Raw genomic sequence first — 22,533 nt, 5'->3', positions numbered from 1 at the left:
TGCAGCAGAATTGCGTTTTCATATCTGCATGGGGATATCTGCTGTCCACTGCACGAAATAGAATTACAGGTTGTAAAGTCTTAAGTTCGGTTGTCTAATAGAATTGCATTTTTTATATCGAAAAATTTCATTTTACAAGTGAAAAGAGTGTTTTAAGCTCATTGCAAGCATTTGATATGAAAGTTTAAAACCACTTCCTGTATTTTTTTTCTATTAAAAAAAAATTAGGTCTAAAATACACATGCGCAGTTTGTTCGAATCCGTATGCTGTTCATCCTGTGAACACACATTCAGATATTTATGCATATTCAAACAAGTTTACCTTCATTAAAACTTTGTATATAGGTATGTTGTCGCGCACGCGCATGTTTACGAGTTGTTACAAAATTTTAAAACTATACTTAAAAGAAAATTGATTAAAGCTCATTCTCCGATTAAATTACACACACTGAAGTATGTTTAGTTAAAAATTACAAGTTGGCTGGTCGTCCTTCTGAAAGTTAAGTACTCAAATGCATAAAATTACAAAGATTTGCGCACTAGTTTTCGAAGTTTCTCAATTTTAAGATTCTCTAGTATTTCAGATTAATTCATTGTGATTGAAAATTAAATGTTTTCTAATTTTACATCTCGGGTAATTTTCATGTCAAATTAGCATATCGCACACTTAAAGTTAACTTCGTCAACCCCAGAACTCCAAATTACAATTTTTTCAATAATTTGTAATTGCGATTAAATTATAAAAAATTAATGTGGCTCACGAATGAATGAAGATGGTTCTTTTTATATACCGTAGTACTAAGGAAAGTTAAAATAATTCTACAGCTTTCAAAATACTTTTTGAATGCCACTAACTACTTTTTCACATACAAAAATTAAGTAAATACTAAATTTTAATGAAGGCAAACATCTGAATGTGCAGATATGAGTATTCATAAAGTGATACGCGCATGCGTATTTTAAATCTGGGCACATTTCTTTAAAGAGCAAATACAAGTGATTATATATAAGTATTTCACATCAAATGCTTACAATAAGATTTAAACATTTCCTTCTTGTAAAAACAATATAATTTTCCAAAAGCACAGAAAAATGTTATTCTCCACTCTACTTTTTAGATAGAATATTAAGACATGAATCATTCTATCATACACAAAGCTCGATTTACTCCAGTCAAACACACTGTGATACTCCTAACAGCGAAAATATTGGTTCACGACTGAACGCCTGGTCTTCACAAATATATCTACATCTTTAGGTTGAAACATTAATTAATCTTCACAATTATAAATGTATACCATAAAATTGCGACATTGAGCAACATAGACATAAATCTTTAAAAAATGTCCTAATATCAAGATAAGTCGATATCACTACTGCACTATTTCTGCGTTCATAGAGTATCAGCGGCGAGTGCTTTTCACTAGTTTCCTGCCCTCTAGTCTATCAGTTCAAAATTAGAGACAGCTATCTGCAAATAACCTGTGTAATATCAGTCGGAAATTGCGAAACATACAAATTAAAGATATTGCAGAAGTGCACAAGTCGGTACATTTCTCATTTACGACATCCTAATACACTTAACATGCACAACTCTGCTGCCACATGCAACGTTCTTTTATTGTTCATAATTATTCTTCGTTTGGTGACTTTATGTCGCAACACATGTGGAAACCACCGATCTAGACATTAAGAACGTTAATTACTGCTAGAAACTAAATTAAATGAAAGAATGATCAACGTTTTCGTCCCTGAATTAAAATTACTTTGTTAATATACGATCAAAAACATAAGCCGTTCAGCGTCAGTGTAAGCCTAACAGTACAAATATGTTTAAGCAAACATCGATATTACTTTTGAAATCCTAACTTAATGTTAACGAAGTGAAATCAATTTGATTTCAATAGACATATGTTCGAAAACAATCGCATTGAACAATGTTACTTCATAACAGTAAATATCCAGGTACTGTTTCCCAAAATTATTTTTTGTGGTTTATTTAGAATTTCGTGCAAAAATACTTCACGCTGGAAGTTGCAGAAACAACAGAAACAAACAGGCCTACAATTTGCAATTTTAGTTGTTTTTTTATTTATTCTTATATTAAACGAAATACCTCTTGGTGAACAGTAATTTGTGGGAGACAAAAGATAGACTTAAAATGATATTATTGCACACTTCGTGTACTTAAACCCAAATGGACACTAAATTACACCTAGCTTTTCAGTCACACAGAAACCGATTTGGAAGGAGGCTAGGGTTCAACGTAAACGAGAGTTCACTACGATGTACTGGAATTAGAATAATAATAAATACTTCAACTTGTTTATAGTCGTGCAACAGTTGCAACCTTTTACACTTCAGTGAAATAATTTACAAAGTAAATAATAAAACTGCATTGAAGGTACGTTTTTTTTTTATATTTGTTCTGTACTTTTGACATCATTCTTGTACTGAATTTAGAGAAATTTTCAGAGACGTACATTGTGGTAATGCTGTCGAAGTTACGAAGATAAATTTACCCTGTTTTAATTTTGAGATAGTTGGGATTCTGTTACTGATAATATTTATTGCACAAGACATCTCTGGCTGGTAATTCTGGTTTCAACCTGTACATAAGCCCCTTAAAATAACACAAGAGTTATGATATTTTTTTAAATTACTACTATTTATAAAAACAGTTACAATACTCCATTTGTAACTATGCCACATCAATGAAACTGGTTGACAACATTGTGTTTGGTTTTGAATTATCAGGTAATAAAAAAAGCAGAAGAGAGAACAGAAATCCAAATTTTTACTGTGAGGTTTACACACATTCCCAGAACCTGTGGCTCAGTCATTACGTAGATACTGTTATAAAAGGAAACAATGTATAGTATTGTAAAATTCTGATGAGCTGTTGAGGAGATATTTAAAATACCATTTCAATTAGAAATCCAAGCAATACCAGCATTCCTAGTGTTACTGCCAACCTGGCATCTTCCACTGTTTGGAGGTGACTGGAAGAGAGACAACACAGCAGTTTGTGTTTTCACATTACACTAAGTAAAATATTTGATTCTCTGAGAAATATTTGGTTTCAGTAAATTTATGAATAAAATTTGGATTTTCGTAGTAGCAAGATTTTTACGTAAACTTGATACACTAAAACTTCAATACTGTGATTCTTGTAGGCTTACAGGGATAGGAAAAACATAAGAACTTTGCGTTGTATTGTTCTCCTCTTTTCAAAATCATTCATAATTACTGTTTTTTTGTTTTGAATTTCGTGCAAAGCTACACGAAGGATATCTGTGTTAACCATCCTTAATTTAGCAGTGCAAGACTAGGAGGAAGGCAGATAGTCATCACCACCCACTGCCAACTCGTGGGCTACTCTTTTACCAACAAATAGTGGAACTGGCTGTCACATTAGGGCACCCTTACTACTGAAAGGGAGAGCATGTTTGGTGTTATGAGGATTTGAATCCCTGATCCTCCAATTTCGAGTTCAGTACTCTAAACACCTGACCAGGCATCAGTAATGATTCTTGTATAGAAAATAAATATAGTGTAATTGTAAAAATATGTTAATTTTGATTCTGAGTTGAACTATAAATCATTGCTTCAATTGCATTTGATTCTGTTATAAGAACTTCACTAAATGTTTATATGTACTGATTATCCAACTAAACACTAGTGGTCATCGTATCTTTGCATAAGCTTACAAATCCCCTCTTTTAACGTGTTATTGCTGATACTGTAATTAACTTTTACAATTCTGCTTGTGTCATTGAAACTGTACCAGCTATTTCCACATATAAAAAATTAAAGTTGGTTTGACATTAACATGTTAGTAATTTTATATTTCATATACTAAAGTTAAAATACTGATCACAGTATCTCCAACCAACTGCTACAACAAATATTCTTAATATGTTGTTATAACCAGTTTCTTGTTAACAACATAAAATTGATTAATGCACAAAGAAATAAATGTATAATAATAAAAATGAATGCAAAAATTTGTGGATTACAATATATATTGTGCAGATTGGCTAAAAGTATCTTCTAAACCAGCAGTTCATGGAAATAATTCTAACTACACTACCCATTCAGCTGGTATAAACTTCAACTCAACCAGCAGTTATGCTGAAAGTTCTATTAAACTAATCATTCAGTTGGAAGAAAAATTAAAATCCTATTAAACCAACCTTTCTGGATAACTAACCATAAATGTACGTTAAAAAGGGCAACAAGACAGACTTCTTTCCTTATGTAAACCAAAACTTCTGTAACTGAAGAGGACAAATATTGTTAGAAAGCAAAAAATAAGCTTATATGCTTTTTAAAGTGCTAACCACTTCAATCTTAAAGATTTTAAATAATGAAGTGAAAACTAACATTCATAGCATTCAAAACACAAGTTATTAGACTAAAGAAGTTGTCCAATGGGTAAAGTAACATGTTTGAACCCTGCTTTACCTTGATTTTCACTTTTTAAAAAAAATTCTTAACTATTAATTCAGACTTAAATTGTAGCCCTAGTAATTTTATTATGAAAGATGAGATTATTGTGTTTTTTCAATGTATCACCTAATCTGTTTCATATTGATATTGCACAGTTTATTAACAATACAGTAGTTTAGTCTTTGGACCGACTAAACTTGTACACACACAAAAACAACACTGACAAGCAAATTTATTGCACACAATTTATTAGATTGATTTCATTTTTCTTGCAGCTAAATATAAAAAAGTTTTTACTTGATATAAACTGCATGTACATTGCAGTTGTCCAAAATTTCAATATGTTTAAAACCTAGTAACCCAAGCCAAGTATAGCAAAGCCAGTACTGACTTGACACTTAGAGCTTACTTATTTTAAAAAAGTATTGGGTTGAGGAATAATTCGTGAGCGTTTTTTCAAGTTAAAAAAATATATTCATAAATGAAACGCTTTCGCACAATATTTCATGTCATTTGGTAGGTAATTTTTTGCTCTAATAGATGGTGTGTTTGATTTTCATGTCTTTAATTTTTGCTTTCATTTTAAGCTCATTAAATGGAATGTCAAGTGGACAAAATCGAGCATTTTCGACACCATCTGCTTTTCGCATTTAATTTCTTGCAATTTCGTTTAAAACAATGCATACTATATACCTAGGTATTACATGAATAAAGTATCATAATAAATGTTTTGGGTGTAATGTGTTCATGCATTGAAGTATTGTATAGTCTTGCATGTAATGCTTGAAGGAAATTATTTAAAAACGCTCACGAATTATTCCTTAACCTAATACAATAGTTTCTTGTACATTATTTTTAACACCATAAATATAAACAATGATATTTCAAGTTACTACAGTATGTGGTGTTAAAACATAAGAAACACAAATGGGGAAAATTTCTTTACAACTGATCCACTATCAGAATAATTTCATATACATATGCATTACCATAAAACTTTTTACTTTGAATTTTACTGCAAAATATAACATTAGTTATCCAAGTTTTTAATGTACCAAGAACCAATAAACTAACCTCGCCAAGCATCAAGGACTACAGTTGTTAAAATAATAGCACATAAATACATACTTTTATACCACAAATTATACTCAATCATAAATTATCCCCTTATTACAAGACTGAAAAAGAATTCTTCTTTCTCACTGTTCTCTCTCTCGATCAATACGAGCATGTTCGTCTTTCACCAGCTTCTTCAGTTCTTCCTGAAATTTATGGAAAGTTAGCTTTTAATTTTCCACAATATCATGTTTAGTTGCAGCACTACAAATATCACTCAAGATTGTCAAAGAATCAAATTACTGAATTTATTTAGTAATCTACAATAGTTAATAATAACAAAATTTATAAAATAAATACAAGGAATTTTGTAAGAGAAAAAATGTGATTTAAGAGCTAATGTTTTTTCTTTATAAAATAATCATCTTATAAGAGAAACAATTTTTTAGAAATATATTTCTTATTTCAGAATAAAATGCATAACAAATTAGTTTTAGTGATTTCACATATGCTTTATGGTATAAACTTTAAACATAAATTTTGTTATTCTTCAGCTATCACTCCTCCATTCACAAGTCAGTCACTTACACAAACTTCAAAATCATATTTTATACACTAGACCTATGAACTTATTGAAAGTATCTTTGAACAATTCGACGTTTTTAGTCAACATTAAAAGCTTTTTTACACATAACAATTTCAAATAAATAATTTACACTTTGGATTTATCTGTGAATTTCAAAACCTGTTAAAGAACAGTAACAGTCAAGGGTGATTTTTATGGTAAGAATAAAGATACTTCTTTTTATCTTACACCTTTCATATTTAATTTGTAAAATATATAGAATCTCCTTAGTTAATATGTAATTTTTTTAAGTAAAACTTGATATTTTTTTGTTACTTTCTCAACCATAATACTAACTGTAGTGAAAGCACTAGCATATAGCATACATTAAAATTTAAATTATGAAATAAAATGGATAATACCATTTTTCTTATTTGAATTCATTATTTGTTGCTACATTAAAAAACTAACAATATTCACAATTTCAATTGTAACCACTTCAAATCTGTTTTAATTCTATGGTTTAATTGCCTGGCTTATACCAAATAGGCAGTCTACTTCTCACTGTGATTTATTAGCTTTCAAGAAAGAACATATTCACTGATTCTTGTACATCAGAGTACTATACAGAGTCAAATAGACATAGTTCTGTTTTCTGCATTTGTTGTCCAAAGAAAAACACACATACCTTTCAAATATGCATTATAGACACACATCAATCATTTCCATTTCCAAGTGACTACCATCTACTACCACAAAATTCAAAATGATAGTTCTAAGCTTGAATTAGTAAACTTTTCTTTTGTTTTGTTATAAACATGTGCTTCATGGTTTGAAAATTAATTTGTTAGTTAAGGATATATATGTGGGGCTTCCACCACCAGTTAGAAAAATATACTGATACCTCAGCAAATGGAAAAAGTTAGGTTGTTAAAATTGTACATTTGACTAAACAAGATAACTGTGAGTGCATGTATGTCATGTGATAACACCAGTGAAGACTGAGCATTTTCTTAAATATTTATTTTTGAAAACAAAACATTAAAACCTAGGTAATATAAGAATTTAACTTAACTTTGCTAATATAAAATTTTAAACTATAAACTATGTTCTGATGTCAAATTTATTAATACAAATTTATCACAAAATTCTTTAATTAAATACTGGCCGTTACTTCCTAAAGTATGACATGCTGCAGTGGTGATCGACACATTGACATAGGATTAACAGCTACACAAAGACATGTACAATCTGTGTATTAAAAGAAATTCAAGCATTTGAATAGAATACTATGAATCATAAGATTTGTCCAAATTCATCAAAACTTTGGAGTGTTTTTGTGTAGGTCGGCATAGTAGCCTAATGATAGGCATATTCACAACTCAGTTAGTAGAATGTCCAAAGTACCAAAGAACATATGCTTATTGCCTCATAAATGTTGTAATGCAGTAAAAAAGACTGTAAAAATCACAATCTCAAATATATTTCTGAATCACAAACAAGATTTCTGCAACAAGACCCAAGTTGCTCTATCAAGCTTACTGTTTGTGCCATTTTATTCATATTCATTTCACATCCCTGACCATAAAAGCATTTCAGATTTTACATTATGTTAATCTTATCACAGACTTAACTACACATCTCAAAACCCTTGTCTGCCTAGGCAACACATATAATAAGTATTTTATTATTTGTTTCTACTAGAATAATATAGAACAAAATAAACCAATATAAAAACTATTTGAACAACTAATAATTCTATATATATGTTATATGGCAGAAGGACATTTTTTTCAGTAACTTGTATTACACAGTTCAAATAAACAGATGCTAACTCTCTATCTCATCTTAATATTTCTATTAATATTTTTCATAGTTCATAACTTATTAACAAAATTGAATTTTTGTGAGCAACAAAATTTAAGATAACTAAAAGCTTGCCAAATTTCATTAAGATAACACAAAGTAAATTTGGAATCATAGTAAATATTAATTCTGCAATATGGGATTGCACATTGGGTTTTAAAATGCTCACACAACACAACTTTTCGGCCAAAAATTATTGTACAAGAATACTTACACCCCAACCTAAAGCATCTGCTAAAGCTTGACAGCCATCATCACATAAACCCTCCCACATGACATCTCTACAATAAAAGAAAACCAGAACTTAAACAGAAACTATAGCCTTAAGACACTAAATTATAATTAAACTCTATACAGGAAAGTTACATTCTGAAACAAGAACTAACATTATTAGTCCCAAATAAAATCCAGAAACATGTAAAAGACCAACTATTACCTTTCAATTTGTATTGTGGGAATAGTTTATAGACACATTACTGGGTAATAATGAGGATATCTGTATTTTTTAACAGTTTAATACCAATGTGAGAGTCAGGGTATATGCATCTCAGGATGGCTGGTATGGATATTAACACTGTTAACAAAATAAAGCAGAGAACAATGTTTCAACCTTCTTAGGTCATTTTCAGGTTAACCTTTTAATGTTAATAATATATAGTTACATACATCTTGTAATTACACTAAACAATGTCACATATTTTTATATTAGAGTCCAAAAACTGAAGATCTAAAATATTTTTAAGATTTTAAAAAGGTTCTAAATAATTGTTTTATTACACTATTTAACACCATTAGGTTTTTAAATTTTTTTGTTTAAAACTTAGTAATATTTTATTTTTCATTATAAACTAATTTCTCCTTTTGCTCTACCCAAAATTCACATAGAATTGAATAACAAAGCTTCTTACTGCATTTTATATTGCACACAAACCTACCTGTAGTTTGCTTCTGAATCAAACTGTAGTCCAGGGCCTAGCACTATTGGATACATTGACTGAAACAAATTAAGTTGCTTCTCATTTAATGATTATTGATGTACAAATACAGGTTTTAGCGAAATCTACTAATATATGTTTGCAAACAAGGTTTACAGAAAAGTATTAGTTCCAAGTAACATATATACACACATACAATAAATTTAACAAGGCATATACACAAATACTTTCATAACCTCGTATTTCATTAAAATAACATCACAATAAACTACCAAAAAACAAACCCACAAGTGAATCTCACTGAAAGTACTTTGACACCAGTTAACTCCTAACTATATACTGTAAATTATGAAATTTGGTAAACAAGTCTACATGTTTAGAGACCAGTGTTACAATGATTAACATATACTTAGTATTTTTTATTTAACCCTTTCAGCTTGGAATCTGTCCCTGGGACAATCTCAGACCTCAACCTTTTTGTGCTTGTTATAATTTTCATGCTATTACTTTTAAATTAGTAAACATATGTTCATGAAATTTGGCAAATAATGTTATCAGTAAACATTACAAGGCTTTCATTTGCAAAATATCAGATATTTTAATTATGTTAAGCAATCTTTATCTCATACATTTTTATTTTCCCATGTTGCCTATTCAACATGCAAAGTAATTTTTTCATTTTAAGATTAAAAATACTTTAAAGCACCAGAAGTTTTTCAAATTTCACATGCAAAATTCTTATAATGTCCAGATCGTTTTATCAAACTTTCCTTAATGAAAAACTTTGTATTTCATGTTATTTTAACTAATGAATCTCCAATTGACTGAACTCATAAACACCACATAAAATTAAGAAATGAATATAACTTATAGCTTTCTTGTTCTAGAATGCCTAAAGGTTATAAAATGAAAATAAATATTTAGACTAAATAGCTTAAATCTCTTAACATTATACATCTATATTGATTTATTTTTATTATATTGACCTTTCAGCCACGTCTGGCTAACAATACAGAAATTGCAATTACGTGTCACACGTACACTCATTTTACCTGTCCTATAATATAAAACTGACCTTTAATTTGTACAAAGTGACCTTTCTTGGTTGTGTTTTTGCTAACTGATATTTGTGAAATATTATTTTTCTTAAAATGCAGAACAGTAAATAAAAATAAAATAAACAATTATCTCTTCTAGTTACAACCTTTGTACCTGGGTTGCTGCTTGTAAAAGCTTTTCAAGCCTTAAGAAATTTCACAGGTGGAGGATGTAATATAAAATATGTTCTTTAAGCTTTTTATGTACATATATATCTGAATTTCCAAAAAATAAATTACTTCATCGATACCAGAGAATTCCATTATCATTTATCAAGTTTAATAACTAAGCTGTATTTGTTTCTCAAAAAATATGAAATCTTAAACAGGCTAAAGCTCAACTTATCAATATAAAGATTTGAGAGGATGCCTTTGTATCTGAAAATGGTTTTAAAAAATCTCTAAAAGAACACCCTGAACTTCTTATTGGTTATTCAAATGTTATATATAGAAGTAAATGTATATATAAGAGACCTTTTCCAAAAACAGAAAAAGGTGAGTGGGATCTGCTGTGTTTGATTCACTAAATATAATAATAGCTCAGCAAATAGAAAAGATAAAAGGTTTTTCTTTTATAATCTAGCTTGTCAATAATAGTAATTTGAGTTACTAATTCATACAAAACTATAATCTCTACATTCTGACCTCATAAACACCTAATTTGAACCACTGCTGCATTCAACATACCATGTGACAAACAAAAATCAATGTTTAAATGTGTTTAATATTTACTTTCAAATTAAGTAATTAAATCATGTATAATATCAAATTTAAATTATAATCTACCATTTGATACCAAACTTAGAGAGATAAATTCATAAAATAATAAGTAATTCAATAGAACTTTGAATACAAGTCAAAAAACAACACAATGTGGCCCTCCACCCTATCACCACAGGGTTTGAGTTCATAGTCTTCAAATACTGAACTTAACAAAAAAAAAAGTTAAAGTGTCTTCTTAGAGAAGAACTAGTGACATGATGTTATGGCAACTATAGAATACCAGTAAACACACTTTAAACCTAAGAATTAATTACTAGTATATCAGTTTCAAGGACACTACAGTATTTATGATTTCTAAAGAATAAGAATTTTTAACATACCTGACCAACCTTTTCTTTATTAATTAAGAACCTTGGAGTTTTAGCAGGTGCGCTAAAATGAAATCATATACAGAATACAAAAACCTCTGCCACAGCAGTTCAAATATTTATGTCACTGACTGAAACATATTCAATTTAAAAATCATATTGTACACACAATACAACAATGAAATACATAAGTGTTCTATCAAATGTTGCAAGAACAGAAAGTCCTCTAAATACAGATATTATCAAATATTATCCTTGAATATTTTACACCTAAAATAATAAGTAGTTGTCTTTACTTACTTGTCAACTAAACCTGCAAAAGGCTGAACACTTAAGGAAGTTCCAATAATTATCAACAAGTCACATATAGGGAAATCCTACCAGAAACAAAACAGTTACAGATTATATTAAAACAGAACTGGCAATAGACTAAAAAATACTGAATAAACTGCTAACCCCCAAACTACATGATAAAAAAACACTTTATTAACAGAAATAGCAGTTTAAACTTTACAGCAATCAACTTCATTTATGTACTTAGACTGTTATAATTAGCCTACATGCATTTAAATCCATATAACATTTATAAAACTACAAAATATACTTTCATCATTTTGTTCACTGAACTCAAAACACACACAAAAAAAGATTTTGAAATAAATCTAATTTTCACTTGTAAACAATTGTCTTCTCTATTAGAAAGAAAAACCATATGACAAATATCCTTTTATTAGAATTTTTTACTTTCATAATAAATATAATAAAATGATAGATCACAAGCAGTCAAGAAATAAACACACCTCCTCTGCACTGACAAAGAAACGTTCAGGCAAACGCTCACCAAAGAATACAATATCTGAAAAAGAATCACACTAGAAAGCTAAGTATTTTTAAAGTTGTAAGTAAAACACAAAATATTACATCATTGCTTAATAAAAGTTGCTATAAACATTATTTGCTATTAATTTGGAACCTGTCTTATGCAAATATCAATAGAAAATTTAAAATAAACACTATCATCTCAGAAATTCCCTTATTCACAATGTTTTTAGCATAACGCAGTTGTGTAATATTCCAATTACTAAAAGATATTTATCTAAATTCATAAAGCTCAGTTCTGTAAAATCAAAATATTTTATAAGTTAAATTAGTTTCAAATTCCTAATCTATATAAATATGCTTCCATTTGTCTGTTTGCAACTTTCTTGCAAATTTATCAATTAAATGTTACAGATCTCATATCATCAGAAGGGTCTTTGCCTGAGGAGTCCAGATATCATACTGACTTTTTCATTCAGGATATCCTTAGGTAATTTTTCCGTAGTCAAACTTTTTAATGCAATGATTATGCTACACAATGGCGAAATTTAGTTGCCATCATGTAATTTCTACTTCAGTTTGTTTTACTTCCAAGAGATTTCTTACAAAGATTCCTTAAACCTCATGTAATTTCCTAAAAAAATTAACATTACACTAAATACAATTCCTATGGGCTTTCTTGACTTATCTAGGTCTAAAATACTTATACACAGTTTGTTCAAAACTATATGGCTTATCACTTTGTGAACATGCATTCATATGTTTCTGCAAATATCAGATAAGTTTGCTTTCATTACAACATTACATTTACTTTGCATTGCAATAATTTAGCTTTAGTTCATTTCCTAGTCTGCTATAAACACTTTTTAGCTACTTCTTTCTTTACTATAGATTTATTCTTCAATTTTAAGTTTCTTTGTTTTACTTGTAAAACTGTCATAACAATGAATGATCAAAAATGTTTCATAATCTGTACACAATTATAAATGTCATTACTACACTTTACTGTTTACCTTATATGTAGTTTTATCAATCCTTTTGCTATGAGATCAGTTTAACATACACGAGTTCATCTACGCATTTGCATACGTTAAGTATTTGCACTATAAGTTTTTATGCAACATGTATCTTCACAAAATTTGGTTTCACTTTTAAGTAGTATCATAAATATTTTGTATACAAAAAAATCAAATTTTTTAAAGTAATATTTTTGCTAAAGATATGTTTGTGAAAATAGAATCATTTATGTTACTTGTCCAAGTGCAAAGTGACTTCATGTTATGATTAAAAACTATTCTTGATCCCAAAAATATCAAACGTATTATTCGCATAATCTCTAAAACCTCCTAAATACATTTCAAATGTTTGTTTTCAGTTAGACTTCATATCATATGTTATTTTCTATACTCTAAGTAAGTTGGGTCTGTCACCTGACCAACCTCGCAGCTATCATAAAAACATTAGGAGATAAATATAAATTATGCTTTTTTGTGCTAGAGTGACTACATATTCTAACACGAAAATACAAATGTTTAGTTTAAGTAACTAAGTTTCATAATGCTACATATTTACACATGTATTTATTTTTTTTATTATACTGATCCTCAATCAAAATTTAAGATATATATATTTGATTAACCTTTTATAGCCTAACCCACAAATTCTACCCTTCAAATTAATAGTTTTATCAGTACATTTTATGAACATCACTGATTATAGCTTTTGTACAAGGATTCATAATATCTTAACAGCAATGGCTTGCATTATCTGTTGTGTGGAACCACTTTTCTAATCTCCCTAAAACTGGTTTGTAATAAACATAACTGAAATATTCTATTCTCTATTCTAAAATATAGTAATAACAGTACTGATTATCTAACATAAGTAAAGCTATAATAGCAATACTCTGATATAAAATGAAGCTGTAATAGCACTATTTCCCTGGTATAAAATGAAACTGCAAAAGCATTACTACTCTAATGTAAATAAAGCTGTAACAGCATTAGTCTGAAGTACAATACAGCTGTAATAGCTCTATTTCTCTGATGTAGACTGAATCTCTAACAGCAATATTTGGATATGAAATAACGTTATCACAGCACTACTCTGATGTAAAAATACACTGTAAAAGCACTACAACTCCAATGTAAATGAAGTTGTCACACCACTACTCTGATACAAAAATGACACTAATAGCACAATTTGTGTGCTGTATAATAAAGCTTTAACATCACTAGTTTTCTGATGTCAAATTCAGCTGCAACAGCACTGGTTCTTTGAGGCAAAATGTAACTGTAATAGTGCTACTTCTCTGGTATCAAATGTAGCTGTAACACCACCATTCTGGTGTAAAATGAAGTTGTAACAACATAACTCTGATGTAAAATGTAGCTGTAACAATTTTTCTTTTGTGACATAAAATGAAAATGTAAAGGCACTACTTCTTTGATGTAAAATGCAGCTAAAATAGCAATACCTTGATGTATAATAAGGCTGTAACAGCACTATTCTGAAGTTAAAGGATGCTGTAACTGCATTATTTGTCTGATATAAAATTAAGTTAAAGAGCATTAAATCGCCAATACAAAGTGAAACTTTAACAGTACTACTCTGGTATTAAATCAAACTGTAACAACACTACTTCCCTGATTAAGCTGATTTTAAAACAGCTTACATTGGCAATTATAATTTTTACTAATAGTTGAAAATCATTTCATGGTTAATTTATAAAAAAATAATTTTTTGTAGAAAACTCTTATTACATCAAATAGTTCAATAAATAATCCAGAAAACTGTCAGCTACAAAATAATCATTTGTCGACTCAAGACCCTAAAAAATGCATATAATTTCAACAACAGAAATCTATTTACAATATGTTTCACTGAGTGAGAAACTCTAACCTGGTTTTACTGTATCCTGGCATTCAGTACAACTTGGGACTTCATCAGAAAATATTTTTTCTATAAAAAAAAACCATATCACTGTCACTCTACTAAAATGTAAACATGTTTCTGTTCACTTTAAACTAAGTCTAACATCATTATCTAGAATTCAGAAGCTTAAACTTCTAATCATCTAAATAAATATTATTTTGAATATCACAAATACATCGTAGTACTGGGTTACCAAAAAACTTTGACTAGGTTTATTCTGAATGTAGACCAATAACAAATTCCTTTACAATTTATTGGTGAATTCTTAAAACATATAATAGATGGAAACAAAATATTCTTTTTAATACTATTAGTTCTAATCATTTTGATACTGTATGCATATTTCTGTGCATGGTTTGCAGCTAACACTAAGAAAGTATTTAATCAAAGACTAAAGTAAGTAAAACTAGGTAAAATTAAGATGAGGGAGAAGACAACAACAAATGTTTATAGCAAAAAATGTAAACCAGAAAATATTAATATCTTATCCAGTCCAAAGCATATAACTTCCTACAGGCTGACTTACAATATTTTGAAGTATAAAAGAAAACAGACCTCTCATCCATTCCAAGGTGTACAGCTTCCTACAAGATGGGTTAATACAGTGAGATGTATGGAACGTCCCATGAGCATCCACAACTTTGTCAGCTGGAAGTCCTGCCAGAATTTCTAGTGTATCTACATTCTGAAAAAAGAAATCTATATAATTTAGACTAACTAGTCTTGAAGCAAGCATGTAAAAAACAATCAAGAACTAAAAAATGTACTAATACCTAAATAAAATTACTTTAAAGTGGAATGAAGAAATAAGATATACACATGAATTTTTTTTTCAGCAAAACTTAAAACAACCAACAAAGTAGAATGGTCTTTGCTTAAAAAGAAATGTTTCATTGTATAGCTACAATTACTTGTACACTACACTTCTAAATTTATAAACATTACTGTTTCTTATAATTGCTCAATATATAACCACCCTATCTCCACCATACTCAAAAACACCTAGACCCATTTTATGTTACAACAATAAAATGTTCACTAATCTAGCACTATTAGAAAATTGGCTTTAAAAAATATTAATATGCACACACACAAACTAAATGAATAATGCAATAGCACCAACTAATTGAAGCTTTAATTCAATTTATTTTTATCCACCTCTTGAATTAAATGGTTTTAATGTTACACAAAGTAAAAAAAATAATTTTTACTTTGATAACTATGAACATTGTCAAACAAATATATAAAATGTAAACAACAATATAGGTAAATAAGACAAAGAAAAAATAATACTGTAGCATCCCAAATTACTGAAGGTGGATTATCTGAGGATGTACAGCAAGACAATCTTATTTCAAAGTAGTTGTAGAGTTTATACAGCATATGTAAAAAACTGAGTAACAAGTTAACTTAAATGTAGACTTTTGCATGTTTTACAATCAAAACAATTTCAAACATAATATGTGAAATTTAAAAAGCCTTTTCCTGTTGAGTTGGTTTAATGTTGTCAAGAAATGTGACTAATATTGCGAATGTCCTCGACACAATGCAGAGCACGTATCAACTTATCCATTATTCTCCACTTTCCCACTTTCCAAATAATTTATTGTTTATGCACTATCTGAACTTGAATAAGCCATAATAATGCCACATTTCATAATTGCAGTCATTATAGGAATCCCATCTTCTGTGGTGAGGTGGGTGAAAAACAAATGTTATAATTTTCCTATACTAAAAAGGTAGTTACACTTCTACTCACATAAACAGTTATATATGTTCAGTGCTGACATCTATATGCAAAATAAAATTCATGCACACTACAAGGCTTTTGCCTCCCCTACATTGGAAGTGACTTATTCCAATGTGCCTCTCATGCACATTATCAAGCAACAACCCTCCACTAATGAGAGTGCCAAATATTTTTGTTATGTGCATGACTCTCTCTATTCAATTCTTACAGACTATTACTTCAAAGTTTGACAGAAAACGGAAACACCGAGTTTATAGTGGGGAGGAAGGGTGAGAAGTGTGAGAGAGGTAAGTACCTATCAGGAATACATTTTCAGTATAGGAAAAATATAATTTCTGGAACAGTATATTACATCTTCTCACATAAATAGCTAGAATTCCACATTGAATAGGTTGAGGGATCAGTGAGAGAGAAGAAAAGAAACATCCTTTGAAAGTGTCCCAAGGACATACACCTTGGGACAAGAAAGAATCATATTCGAAGATCTGATGAGAAAGACTACACCATGTCTGAAGCAGGTATACTCTTAGCCCATCAGTGAAAGATGTGGTGTAAACGGGTGAAGAAAATTGGAACACATCCAAATGGTGTGGGAAAAAACGATGGAAGTGCCCCCAAGCATAGAATGGCTAGAATATGACAGACAGCACTAAGCTAGTCAACTACATCCTAAATCTATGCTCCTGGGAACAGACGTTCACATGAAGATAGAATGAGAATCATAGGAATAGGATAGGGAGCCCAATCTAAGGGGCGAGCTGCAATTTGAGGATTTCATATGCTTTATAGTGGAGGATATAATCTACACCAGCAGAAAACCATTGCCATAATCAGCACTGAGTGGTATTTATGTAATGACTTTTTATTTCATTAAACCATTCAGGAGGATTCTTCCAAGGACCACTCTCCTGGAAGCTTGGATCTGGAAAGTGGTAAGGACTCCCAAACTTCGACAGAAAAGGGGAAATGAAATGTGGTGAAGAATCCAGAGGAACACCAACACTTTATACAATGCAATGGGTAACCATAAAATCTTATTTCTAAAAGCAGACCACACAAATTTATTCAATACAAGGAATGGCATGGATGAATAGCTATCACCTTCTGCTTCACCTATGTAGTCCATGGGTGATACTGGTCTGAGACAGGCATATTTATGATGCAATTTCATTGCAAGAATGGTCTTGAAGGGATCTCGTGGAATAACCCATCTCAACATGCCCATCAAACATATTTAGACATATTGACATAGCTGAACAGTACAGGCATTAAAAGTTAAAAAAAACACCTGGCAAGGCATCACTCACTATAGAGCAGGACCCAAACAATTAGCAATTATCATGAAAAGGGAAATCAGTCTTTTGAAAAATGTAAAGAATAATACACATAACTTACCCAGTTAAAGTCTCACAAAAGTCTATAGAATGGTTACAGGCAAAAGATGATAGCTCGAAGAGGAAGAAACTACAATCCTATGCAAATAATGAGAGACAAACATATTAGTAGTAGTCCAAATGCCCGATTGAAGATGTTCCTTCAGTAAACAACAAAGATGAGATGCCAGAAAATAGGTAAGGTGATAATTTTTATGAGAATACACCCGGAACAAAGTATGGAAAGACAACAAAAGAAAGGACTAAATCAATCAAATCAAAAGCTTAACCCAATTGATGAGGTTGTAATTAGAAAAATCAAGAACAGAGGATGGCTACTAAGGATTAAAAAGGCAGAAACAAGCACCATGGATGAAAGCTGTGCATGAAATATGATATTGAAGAGTACATACAGGACATAGAAAGACTATTCAGAACAGACCAAAGATGAAAAGGGAATATTGGAGAAAAAGGAGTTACCCTCCCCAACCACTAAAATTTTGGTGAGAAAAGAAAGATAAAGATAAAGGAAAAGATATGTAAGAAGATAAAGAATATATGAAACATCAATAGCAAATAAATCAGAACACCATCATCCACCGACTAATAGGAGAAAGAAATAAGTCTTAAGGGAAAGGTGAAATAATAAACATGTAGAAAGTGGTTCAAACAGAGGCAAAGTTAGGCAATGGAGGACAACATTAACATCCCAGTCTGGAAGAGCAGCATGCCTCATAGAGTGAAAGAAACATATCAACAGGCAGAGTGTTGGAGTTAAATATCCTGTAGTATTTGGAAAAATGAAAGGTGTTGGATAAAGTTACCTGATAACCAGAAATTGGGAGACAGAGGATCCACAATCAACAAAACCAAGTAAGAAATCTCACAATATGAAGAACATTTGGTCATTTAGCCAAAATCCCCTAGCCCAGAGACAAAAGGCAGAAAATATTCTACTTATACTAATAAACTTCCATGGACAAAGGGTAAAGAGACCAGAAACAAAGCTACACGTTGAGACCAAATCTGAATACTCACCAAATATCAGATAAAAATTATGTTTGAAGATGGAGAATAGGAAGAGTGAAATGAAGTAGTAATGACCAAGATGTCTGAAGAAGGGAGGGATACAAAGAAAGAGGTAGTGGAGGGGTAAGTTGTAGCTGGATAAGTTGAGTAAATCAGAGATGAGTTGGCCTAGCAGAAGGACTTGACACAAGTGGTATGGATGATCAAAATCACCTGGTAAAGATGGCAAAAGGGAGGATAAACACATAGTTATTCATTGGTCCAATCCTTACTGTCTTTCAGCTAGGGTGAGAGGATGAAAGACTGGAAACCAAAATAGAGGTAGTTTGTGGTTGAGGGATGTGGCAAAGGCATCAATGTAAGACGTACAGCACTGCAGACAAAGCCACCAGGAAACAAGAGGACTGAGAGACTGCTTCATCAGATAGATTTTGTCTGGATGGGAATGACAATCTACAAAAGATTGATAGCATCTGAAACAGAATACACAAGGATATGGACATCTTGCATGTTGGTCCAGAAAAGAAGATCCAATGTATGAAAACACACAGAATGAGAATGGGTGCTACCCTGGTGATTAAGAAAAGCAACCACTTTGGAATTGTCAGAATGAATCATTACCAGAAGATGTCTGGCCACATGGAGGAGATTATCCAAGACCTGACATACAGCTAGAAGCTACAAAGTGTTGGTATGATAAGACTTCTTTCTTGGCTGCAAACCAACACCCCAAAGCCTCCTGTTGTTCAACTCATATTGTCCCATTGCTAGAGGGAAGCATCTGTGAAAATATGTAAATCCAGATGAGGAGGAGAAGAAAGTGGGACACCCACCAACATATGGGACCTGTCCAACCACTAACACAGATCACCAACTATTAGATATTGGGCATGTTGAAGGTAAGACTTCTCCAATTTGATTAATCAGCCACCTTCCAGTGCAGCTGAAAAGTATGAGGAGCAAATTTTCGTGTAGAATGAGCTAATAGCAGTAAGTCATTCATATAATAATTAAAATGCATCCTAAGTTACTGATATAAGCAAAAGTTCAGGCCACTTGAAAAAAACATGCAGGGTCAAAGCAAGCCCAAAGGATAGCACATGAAACTGATAACTCACCCCTTGATTGACAAACAGTGAGATATGTAAGTAAATATTCACAATGTTCACCTTGGTCATCCAAAAACAAGGAGAAGAAGCCAACATGAAGATGAAAAATGATTCCATGGGGAGACTGAGAAACTGATTGAGGCAGGACAAATCTATGACAAGCTACCAGGCTCAGATTTTCTTGGGGGCAACAAACAGCTTGGAATAAAAACTAGTAGAAAGATGATTCACAAATTAGATGGCCAATTGAGACAGAAGGCTCTAAACTGCTTCTGACATACAGCAACTAGTAATGGTATCCTGAGGGAGAGAGAAAAAAATGGGGTGCCTGTGACAAAGATGGGGAAAGGAACTTTAGGACAAGACCATCAGATAGAATCTGAATAACCCACTGGCCTATGGCAAAAGATTACCAAAGAGAAACAAGTTTGCATATTTGGGCTCCCACAGGATAGTCACCAGTAATATTAGTATTGTATTGACCTACGTCAAAGAAAATTAGGATAAGGAACCCCTGGAATAAGTAACAGGTAAAGGAGGAGAAATGGAAATAGGGGCTACTGTGACAAACAAACTATGAAAGAAGAAAGAAAAAAAATGTTGACATAAGGATTGCATATGATTCCAAAGTGTCAGGAACATGATCAAATGCACTGCTGAAGAAGTGGTGCTATATATGCGTTTCCCTGATATTAGTGGGTGTCAAAAGAACTTGGGACAAACCTGCATCAAAACTCATATGTAAGGCAAGAGCAAGGATGACAAACAACCCAACAAAAGAAGTATTAAGGGAGAAGCTGTCATTCAAAAAAATCCCTCAGAATTTTGGTGCATAGCCTCAAAATGTATATGTATTGTAAATAAGCATTATAAAAGCAAATTAAAAGTAAGAAGAAGGTGTGAAAACTGGGCATGGGTTAAACACACCAGAAAGTCAGGGCATATCCCCCAAACTGGCAAAATAGACCCCAAATGCTTAACAGTCTATATATGGACAGTCATTTTCTTGATTATGAGAAACCCACTTCAAATAAAAATGCATCTTAGAACGGCTGTTATGGGTATTAACACTTTTAATGATAAGGAGAGAACAATGTTTCGACCTTCCTAGGTCATCTTTAGATCTAAGATACAAATGGACAATCAGCTTGATGATATACCAAAGCAAACTGATTTGTAGCCTATGGGGCATGGAGCATGCTGGTACCCTCAATTAATTAGGAAGAAAAATGATACGCATGAACCCTAATATCTGAGGAAGCTGGGAAGACTAAATAAAAAGAAAAGAAGAACTATGAAGCAACATAAGAAAAGGGTAATAATAGGAAACTGGGAAAAATCATGAATAAAAATGCTCTATTAGAGCTACCTGTTTCCACAGATAAAGCATAGAAAGACACTGCAAATACAATGGTGAGAAAAAGCTATCAAAATCTTCATAAGATCAAACAGGTTTGGCTTGTTCTTGAATCAGTGGAACATGTACAGGAGGTGGTTCACCCATATAACAATCATTCTCTTTGTAAACAACTGCAGATAAATCCAACTACAGGTCACCTCCACCTGCTACCCGTGAAAAAGTACTTTTAGGAGGTGTTATACCCAAAATAACATCAACCTTGGAATTGATAATGACTAATAAATTAAACAAATTGTTTGAAAGATGAATACAAATGTAAGAGAGAAAAATAATAATAATGAAGACAACTTCATATGTATAACTATTTAAGTTATAAAGATAAAGCACATTAAAGCAAAATTTTAAACTCCTAGATACAAGCACTAACAAACATGAAGTAATAGTCTGGTAGAATAGAATAAATGGAATCACATGTGTAACAAGAATGTTTAGCACTGTCACTATTGAAGGGTTGTCACACAATAATTTGTATAACACACACAATAGAATGAGTCATTTACAATGGAGGGATGGCAAAAGGCTGTGGTGTGCACAAAAACATTTTTCCACATAGAGAGCAGTAATAAATAAAAATAGATATTTATGTGAGCATAGGTAATGTAACATATCAGAAATTAATTTTAATTCCAAGAATGGAAACTTCAGAACAATCAGACTTACCTCTGAAATACGAAAGGATAGAATACTCATACTGAAATTAAAAAGGGAATCAGAGAGGGTCGTAGCAACAACAGGGTCAATAACCTTGAGTTTCGAAAACTAAAATTATGATCAAGCAGTATTCAAGATAATCCAGAACTCATACAAGACAACAAGTACAGTGGATGAGCATCACAAAGATGGGCCAATACAGACACTCAGAAAATGCATTATTCTCAAAAGGTAATTTCTTGCCCTCATAACCCTTTAACTAATATTTGGAAAACAGTATCAGATGGTACATAAATACCTGTGGAATTGTCAGATACTCTAGTGTGTTTACAGTTGGTGACATAAAATGCTATCACAGTAGGCTTATATACTCTTGTCCTGTATCT

The 22,533-nt window shown here is 31.3% G+C and overlaps 1 protein-coding gene across 5 annotated transcripts in view; it reads right to left on the bottom strand.

The window, feature by feature from the left end:
- Positions 1–4,683: 4,683 nt before the first annotated feature.
- Positions 4,684–22,533, bottom strand: part of Sirt2 (Sirtuin 2) — a 60,618-nt gene continuing 42,768 nt past the window's right edge. For all 5 annotated transcript variants that reach the window (XM_076489593.1, XM_076489596.1, XM_076489594.1 and 2 more), the window contains 8 exons: positions 15,371–15,500; positions 14,783–14,842; positions 11,863–11,918; positions 11,363–11,439; positions 11,075–11,126; positions 8,875–8,933; positions 8,154–8,220; positions 4,684–5,714 (listed from right to left, as the gene is read on the bottom strand). In XM_076489593.1, the coding sequence (XP_076345708.1) occupies positions 5,652–5,714; positions 8,154–8,220; positions 8,875–8,933; positions 11,075–11,126; positions 11,363–11,439; positions 11,863–11,918; positions 14,783–14,842; positions 15,371–15,500 (564 nt within the window). In that variant the 3' untranslated portion in view covers positions 4,684–5,651. The remainder of the gene's footprint in view (positions 5,715–8,153; positions 8,221–8,874; positions 8,934–11,074; positions 11,127–11,362; positions 11,440–11,862; positions 11,919–14,782; positions 14,843–15,370; positions 15,501–22,533) is intronic.

Source organism: Tachypleus tridentatus, chromosome 2 (genome assembly GCF_004210375.1).
Source record: "Tachypleus tridentatus isolate NWPU-2018 chromosome 2, ASM421037v1, whole genome shotgun sequence".
Taxonomy (NCBI): Eukaryota; Metazoa; Arthropoda; class Merostomata; order Xiphosura; family Limulidae; genus Tachypleus; species Tachypleus tridentatus.
The sequence above is the reverse complement of the archived record's forward strand: the minus strand, read 5'-3'. Positions and strand labels throughout refer to the sequence as shown.